This window comes from Orycteropus afer, unplaced genomic scaffold (genome assembly GCF_000298275.1).
Source record: "Orycteropus afer afer isolate SDZICR_OR568_19922 unplaced genomic scaffold, OryAfe1.0 scaffold00002, whole genome shotgun sequence".
In the NCBI taxonomy this organism is placed as follows: Eukaryota; Metazoa; Chordata; class Mammalia; order Tubulidentata; family Orycteropodidae; genus Orycteropus; species Orycteropus afer.
In genome coordinates, this window is record NW_006921589.1 from 4632546 (window position 1) to 4641467 (window position 8922).

Consider the following 8922-nt stretch of genomic DNA (forward strand, 5'->3'; position numbering starts at 1 on the left):
TTGAACCGCCAGCCTTCTGGTTAGCGGTCAAATGCCTTAGGCACTACCCATTTAGAGACCATTTAAAGAACAGATTTGATGCACTGAACATCAATGATCAAAACCCAGAGGAATTGTGAGATGACATCAAGAACATCATCCATGAAGAAAGCAAAAGATCATTAAAAAGACAGAAAAGGAAGAAAAGACCAAAATGGATGTCAGAAGAGACTCTGACACTTGCCCTTGAACGGAGAGTAGCTAAAGCAAACGGAAGAAATGACAAGATAAAAGAGCTAAACTGAGATTTCAAAGAGCAACTTGAGAAGACAAAGTCAATTATTATAATGAAATATAAAAAGACATGGAGTTGGAAAGCCAAAAGGGAAGAACATGCTCAGCATTTCTCAAGCTGAAAGAACTGAAGAGGAAATTTAAGTCTTGAGTTGCAATATTGAAAAGGTCTATGAGCAATATATTGAATGACGCAGGAAACATCAAAAGAAGACAGATGGAATACAGAGTCACTGTACCAAAAATAATTGGTTGATGTTCATCCGTTTTAGGAGGTGGCATATGATCAAGAACCAATGGTATTGAAGGAAGAAGTCGAAGCTGCACTGAGGGAAGTGGTGAAAAACAAAGCTCCAGGAATTGACAGGATACCCATTGAGATGTTTCAACAAAGAGATGCCACACTAGAGGCACTCACTTGGCTATGCCAAGAGATTTGGAAGACAATTACCTAGCCAGATGACTGGAAAAGATACATATTTGTACCCATTCAAAGAAGGGTGATCCCACAGAATATGGAAATTATCAAACTATATCATTAATATCGTACATAAGTAAAATCTTACTGAAGATGATTCAAAAAACGGTTATAGCAGTATATTGACAGAGAACTTGCAGAGGAGGATGTGGAATGAGGGATATCATTGCTGATGTCATATGGATCTTGGCTCAAAGCAAAGAATACCAGAAACATGTTTACTGTGTTTTATTGAGTATGCAAAGGCATTCGATTGTGTGGATCATAACAAATTATGGGTAACATTGAGAAGAATGGGAATTCCAGAATACTTAATTGTGCTCATGAGGAACTTGTATATAGACCAGGAGGCTGTCATTCAAACAGAACAAGGGGACAGTGCATAGTTTAAAATCAAGAAGGGAGTGCATCAGGGTTGTATACTTTCACCACACTTATTCAATCTGCATGCTGAAAAAATAATCTGAGAAGCTGGACTATATGAAGAAGAAAGTGGCATCAGGATTGGAGGAAGAATCATTAACAACCTGCGTTATGCAGACGACACAACTTTGCTTGCTGAAGGTGAGGATGACTTGAAACACTGATGAAGATTGAAGAATACAGTCTGCAGTATGGATTATACCTCAATATAAAGAAAACAAAAATCCTCACAATGGGACCAATAAGCAGCATCATGATAAATGGAGAAAAGATTTAAGTTCTCAAAGACTTCATATTACTTGGTTTTACAATTAACAGCAATGGAAGCAGCAGTCAAGATATCAGACATCATATAGCATTGGGCATATCTGTTGCAAAGGACCTCTTTCAAGTGCTGAGGAGCAAGGATGTTTCCTTGAAGACTAAGGCTCACGTGACACAAGCCATGGTATTTTCAATAGCCTCATATGCATGTTAGAGCTGGACAATGAATAAAGAAGAATGAAGAAGAGTTGATGCTTTTGAGTTGTGGTGCTGGCGAAGAATGCTGAAAGTATCATGGACTGCTGAAAGAACTAAACAGGTCTGTCCTGGAGGAAGTGCAGCCAGAATGCTCCTTGGAAGCGAGAATGGCCAGACTTCGTCTCACTCACTTTAGTCATATTGTCAAAAGGGACCATTCCCTGGAGAAGGATGTCATGCTTGGTCAGGTGGAGGATGGACCAAAGAGGAGAAGACCCTTAAGCAGATGGACTGACATGGTGGCAGCGTCCATGGGCTCAAGTATAGCAAGAATCGTGGAGTTGGCTCAGGACCAGGCAGTGTTTCCTTCTGGTGTACATAGGGTCGCTATGAGTCAGAGACGACTTGAGGGCACCTAACAACAACAAGAAAATGCGTTATATATTTTTTACATTGTAACATCTTTGAAATGGGATGCTAAACAATGGCTTCTTAGAATGTATAAAATAAAATATCATTTCCGGAAAGCTTTGGTCTGGAGAATAATTCCTCATCCCCTTCAACTGTCCAATCCATTGCGTGAATAGACTTACTTTTTACTTTCATTACTTTCCTGACTTTCTGTAGGTCCCTTCTGTGGCCCTCTTCCGGCAGATGTAATTTTTGCATGCGTGGCGTCTCCAGACAATACGGGCAAGTGGCGGCAGCACTCGGGAGTTTACGGCGGCGCGACGCCCACGCGGTCCGGGTAGCCGAAGGGAAACCGGCGCGTCCCCGCCCGGCTGGTTGTCAGCTGATGAGCCGCCAGCGGCCGAGGCTGCCGCTGCCGCCGCCGCCGCCGCCGCGCGAATATGGCGGCCGAGATCCACTCCAGGCCGCAGAGTAGCCGCCCGGTGCTGCTAAGCAAGATCGAGGGCCATCAAGACACCGTCACGGCCGCGCTGCTCATCCCCAAGGAGGACGGCGTGATCACAGCCAGCGAGGACAGGTAGCCCCGGCGGGTTGTGTGCGGGGCCTGGGCCGACGGAGGCAGCCGGCGCTGGGGTCCGCCACTGGGCGTGGAGCAGCGTGATCCGCGACCCGACCCTCTCGCGTGGGGGCGCCCCCGGCCCTGGTGATACTCTGTCGCGCGCCCCCTATCGCGCCCCTCTTGCTGTGAGGGCCTCAGAGCTCACCCCTTCTTGGAAGCCCTCCATCCCGGGACGCCCACCGCAGGCCCTCCGTATGACCATCTCCCCTGCCCAGCCCCTGGGCCCGGAACCCCCTCCTGTGTCGCGCCCCTTTGGGCAGAGCCCCCATCCCGTTCCATCATCTTGGGACCTCCGCGGCGTGCCGTCCCTCTACTCTGGCACCCCCACCCCGAGGCCTTCAGACCCCGCCTCCCGCTACGCTCCTTCCGGGAATTCCAATGCGCTCTTCCCTCCCGGGGCGCCCCCTGGAGCCCTCGAGTCCCGACCTTCGCCCCGCCGCGGTCCTCTGTTCCGGGACGCCCGCCTCTATAATGTGGGACTTCCAGTCCGCTGCTTCCCTCCAAGTAGCTGAGGACCCCAATGCACCCTCCTGCCCAGGACCCCCGCTCCTGCGCACTGCCGCGGTCCCCATTCTCTGTCGCGACCCTCCAGCTCGAGAGCCCCTCGGGGGGCCTTTCAGTCTAGATCTCCGCCCCGCTGTGCTCCCCTATCCCGGGCACCTCCAACCTTCTCCAGCCCAGGCTATCTGTCCCATCGGCCCCTCCGCCCAGGACCCCAGTATTTGTTGTGGGCTTCCCGCCTGAGACCTCAGCCCCAGGCTACTTCTTTGTGGGGTGTCACCTGCCACCGGGAAGGGCAAGACCTCAGGTTGGAGGTTGTGTGTGTGGGGTTAACCCTCTTCGAGTTGGATCCAACCTATGTCTGTCCTTGCCCCTCAGCTGGGAGGAGCAGTGGCTTGTTGTTGTCATTGTCATGTGCCAGGCTAGTTACCTAAGTCCTCCTAACTGGAATTCCGTCCTTCTCTATAAATGCCCAGTTCTTGGTCCTTGCTTCTACAGGCTTTCTTCTTCCTCTGGGGTTTACATCTTTATTTCCCCAAATAGGAGGCCCCTGGACCAGTTATTTTTACCGCAGCTGCTAGACCCACCTGAACTCTTGTTTCCTAAATGGTGACTCACATTTTTCAAAACTTAAATACGTTTACTTGAAAAGTAAATATTCTGTCTCCAACATTAATGGGAAACCATATCCCTTGCCGTAAACGAGTAACTATTAAAGTAGAAGTCAATCTGTGTGCACTTAAAACATCTCACACTGAATGTCTGTCACACTGTAGGAAACACTGATCTCATCCAGTTTTCTCATTTTACCCAAGAGGAAGCTGAGGCCGGTGGAGTGAAGCTGGTTACTCTAAGTCAGAGAAGCCAGAAATGCGATCCAGGACTCCCCACCTCGGCTCTCTGATCTTCCCACGGCAGGATCACTGGACTGGAGCCGTATTTTCACTTGTTTTAAAACTTTAGACTTTTAAAACCTTACAGGTTTAAAACTTTAGTGGCCTTACTGTGGGAATTTGGAGGAAATAACTAGCTATTGACCGGAACCATATTTCCTTGGTATAATTTATGGCCTTAAATGCTGATAACTCCAAAAGTTGAAAGGCTTTCTGGGTGAAAGGTACAACTTTTCTCTTAAAGCCTAAGGGATAGTCCCACTTTTTGTTGTTGTTAGGTGCCATTGAGTTGGCTCCAACTCATAGCAAACCCACCATGCACAACAGAACGAAACACTGCCCGGTCCTGCGCTACCCTCCCAATCCTTGCTACACCTGAGCCCGTTGTTGCAGCCACTGTGTTAATCCATCTAGTTGAGGGTCTTCCCCTTCTTTGCGGACCCTCCATTTTACCAAGCATGACATCCTTCTCCAGGGAATGGTTCATTCTGGGTCCCTTTTGGGATCATGTATACATTTATAATTTATTTTATTTTTGTTGAGAAAAACACAGGACAACATACACCAATTCAGTAATTTCTTCATGAACAGCTCAGTGACATTGATTACGTTCTTGAAGTTGGAATCATGTATTTTAGAGTAAGTCACACTGACTGAGGGCCTGCCCTGAATGGGAAGGGAAAACCTAAAGCCTCCTTTTTCTGTAGGACCTTTTGTATTTTATTTTTGTTTTCATGTCTTTTCCCCAGCTCGTTTGTGAGCTTTTGGTGAGCAGTGGCCTCTGCCTGACTGTTTCTGCGTAGCTGACCTGGAACAACGACGGGGAGTGGTTGTGGACCTGAGTGCCGGTGTGTGTGAGCAGGAAGGGAGGGGGAGACAGGAGTTCTGGAAAAAGGCAAAGGATAATTAAGATGCAAGCAGCGTGTTATAAAAGTTAGCAGTCTTTATTTAGTAAACTATTCATGATTCATGCCTAATGGGTCAGTTACTGAGTATCTGAGATTACTGGCTGGAAGTGGTGCTGATGAATGCTTTATGGAAAGTGATTACTTAGCTGCTCTGGGACTGAAATATTCTGAGGGAGCCTTAGATCAGCTCATGTCTTCACTTGGGCGCTACTGTTCCTGCTTTGCCCTGGCATATAACTGGGCAGAGCGACGGCTGACACCTTGGGTTTCTAACTTGTATTTTAGGTCCATGGAACCTCCTTGAACTTAGGACAGTATTTTAGCAGGTCCTACACTTTGTGGGATTGAATGAGAAAAAAAACCAGGCTGTGGTTTTGGTGGTTTGTTTTTATGTTGTCACAAATGTTATAAATGTGTATGGATCCCTTTCTCCTCTCCCTGCATCCCTTTCTCCCTTCAGAAATGCTACACACATCGAGTGTCAGGCCCTGGAGATACACAGAGATCAAAAACCACAGTACCTGCCCTCCTACGACTTCTGAGGCATTTGTTTATGTGTTCAGTGGGAGACACGCCTTAGGTGCTACAGTCTGTTTGGCTGTAATCTTTATGGAACCCGCTCGCGAGGCCTAGATCTTCCACCGTACTGCTGGGTGGGTTCAAACAGGCAACCTTTGGGTTACGGGCAGAGTGCAGACCATCTGTGCCACCCAGGGACCTTCCTCGTATAACGTCTGATTCACTGTTTTTTGTGGCTTCTGACCTGATGAAACCAGTGTGTCTGAGGGACTGAAAACTGACTGCCCTTATTTGTCCACTCCTCAGAAGGCAGGTTGGGTAATCTACTTCCATAGTGATACTGCCTCGGAAAGCCAAGGAGGAGTCGCCCTGAGTCAGATTCGACTTGTCGGCGGTGCGTTTGGTTTTGGTTTGGTATTCATCCAACAAGCATTTACTGGATACTTGTCATGTGCTGATCCTCGTGCTAGATTGGTGGGAAAAAAAGATAGCTGACACTGAGTCGCTGTTTCCAAAGGACTGGACAGCAGTGAAGAGATGCCTGGGCACTCTGCGTCACAGGCCAGAGGTGAAGTCCCCTTAGTCAAGGAGAGCTTCCAGAGGGGATGCCGTTGGATCTGGTCTTGGTGGGTGGAGGAGTGGTCTGTGGAGGAAGCAGGGATGAACGTGCCTGTTCCTGGCAGAAGGAAAGGCTGGGGTGGGGAGAATATCGAAGGGGTAAGGAACCACAGTTACTTGGAGGTGATTGGAGCCAAAGGTGGCTCGGAGGTGTGGCAGGAGAGAGGAATAAAGCGCTGGGAGGTCCATGTCCAGTTTGGGAAGGGCCTTCCTCATATGCCACACTTAAGAATTTGACTTGTGTCTTGCAGCACTGAGGAAGTATCAAAGAGTTCAAAGAAGGCAAATGACGTGATCAGAGTGTGTACTTTAGAAGTAACAATAGTTAACTTTTTGATCAACTTCCAAAAGTCTGCCAGTGTAACCCTAGGGATCGCAGTGGGCTGATCCTGTCTTGCATGGGCTTGATTTCCTTGACTGTGGCTTCCTTAAGGGAGCGTCTTCTTCTGTGTGGATGCAGAGTGCCCAGGGCCATCTCGTCACTGACTCAAGGCCCCCACCAACAACAACCTTTGGAGACCCCTTCTCTCTACCACTACACAGTTAGACCACAGTATGTTAGGACATCCAATCCACATATCCTCCCATAAGGTAGATACATACCGTCCCGCTGTCCTTACCAGCAGTTCCAAAATTCAGTACATTCTAAAAGTCTGACATTTTGTTTTTCTCAAAACTGGGCCTGAAAATTCATTTGCTGCTAAAACTTGACCTGAACAGATGACATGTTTTATGGTCCTGATTTGTCTCATGCAGTGTGAATATTCACCCATCTTATTGCAGACATAGCAATGTGTTTAATTGCAGGTGTGGTCCCAGGCCCTGCTGGGGAGTAATAGGAAATGTATGTGCATTATATTGTGACTGTCACTTGACAGGTCAGGAAACTGAGGCACAAAAGCCATTGAAGCAGCTTCCTTAGGTCTTGTGGCTAATAAGTGATAGGACTGAGGTTTGAACCCACATCTGACTCTGAGGCTCTCGCTTTTTCCATCGTGCACCTCATCTCTCTGTTCATTTGGAAAAACTGAGTCCTGGCAGTGTCAGCCAGGGACTGACCCTCCGGTAGCCATGATTCCATTATCCTTCCTTCCTTTCTATAGTTTTCAAGGTCTGGAAATACTCCCACCTTTCTATGTCATTTCTGTTTTACTGCTCAGAAAAGTAACCTTTAACATTCAGAGGGTCCAACTGAAGTTAACGCATTTCATAAAAGCTAAAAGCAGTGGGGACTGGCTGAGGGCATTTTGAGAGAAGTTGAAGGTATGAGGTTTGTCCTGAACGTAGTGTACCCTGTTCCAGACTCCAGACCAGTGGTTCCCAATCAGGAGTGACTTTGCTGTTGTCACTACTCAGGAGGAGTGCCACTGGCTTCTAGTGGGTAGAGGATGGGGGGGGGGTTGGAACGATAGTGCTCCACATCCTTCAGTGTACAGCACAGCCCCCCACAACCAAGGATGATCTGGCCCCTGAGTGTTTTAGTGCTGAGGCTGAGAAAGGCGGCTCTAGGCTTCCAGTACTTGTTTAGCTGCTCTTTCTAGAGCGTACATTAGAATCGCCCAGTGGACTTGTTAAAACAGTGCCCCGTCCCCAGGGGTTCTGACAGGGTAAGTCGCGGATAAAGCCTGAGAGTTTTCTTTTGTTGTGACTGCCCGGATGATGCTGAGGGCGCTTTGAGGACCACTGCTACATACAAAAGGAGAGTTCCTTGCCACTGTGCCTGCCTGTGGAGACTCAGCGAGCAGGAACACAGTTTGTACTTTGTCCTCTTCTTGTCCCTTCCTGGGATATGTTGCCAGGAACACAGTTTGTACTTTGTCCTCTTCTTGTCCCTTCCTGGGATATGTTGCCTGGGGCTCTTCACACATACTGTCCTCTTTCCCTATAACACAGAGCTACCCGTGGGGACGCTAAATACACATTACCCCCCAAGCCATATCAAGCCCGCGTGGATATCAGAGCTCGGTTCCAGCACACCTGGAGTCACTGGGAATTACTGGTTTAGGTCAGAAACCTCAGGGGCTACTGCGCTGAGAGCCGCTAACACCCAATGGCGGCACCGCTTTGTACACGTTCGTTTATACTTTGCTGGAGTGGTGAATTTTTTTTGTTTTGTTTTTAAATTGTGCTTGGGGTGCACACGTACAAAGCAGGTTTGTTTTACATCAAACAGTTCATGCATATTTGATTTCATGGCTTTCTTTACCATCGCTAAGCATAGAACGCTCCTCCCCTCTGCTTCCTGTCACTGCCCCTTCCCGTGCCCTTAGCTATACATTCCTGTCGGCCCAGCTTTCGCTCTGTGTGAATGCTGCCCCTCTGGTGTCTCAGGGCTGGTCGATCTTAGGGGTGCATCTCCACAGTGGGCGGGGCATCACTCTGGGGTGGGTGTTCTGCATGTCGGTCTTTCTGTTGTTGGGCTGAGAGCCAATCCATGGAAGTGAGTCAGTATCTAGGCCTGAAGGGTAATCCAGGGTCATAGTCTTGGGGCTTCCACCAGACTCTCTCCCACCAGTAATTCTGGTCATTTTTGTGTTGTTGAGTTTTGTTCCATATTTTTCCTCCCACTCTCTTCAGGATCTCTAGTTTTGATCCCTTTCGGAGAGGTTGGCTGGGCACCATCTATGTGTAGTTCTTCTGGTCTCAGTGTCCTGAACGGAATAATGAATTTTTAAGCTCTTTGATTTATCCTTCCACTAAACCTAAATTAGTACTTTTAACTTTGAAGTTGTCTGAATTTTAGAATTAGAGTATTTGTTGTTGTTGTTAAGTGCCGTCGAGTCATTTCCGACTCATAGCGACCCCATGCACAGCAGA

General features: G+C 48.0%; 1 protein-coding gene across 1 annotated transcript in view; it reads left to right on the top strand.

Annotated features, from left to right (window-relative positions):
• The first annotated feature begins 2487 nt into the window (after nucleotides 1–2487).
• The window catches only part of WDFY1 (WD repeat and FYVE domain containing 1), a 58172-nt gene continuing 51737 nt past the window's right edge, over nucleotides 2488–8922 (top strand). Inside the window, exon 1 of the mRNA XM_007935569.2 lies at nucleotides 2488–2624. Coding sequence (XP_007933760.1) covers nucleotides 2488–2624 — 137 coding nt within the window. The remainder of the gene's footprint in view (nucleotides 2625–8922) is intronic.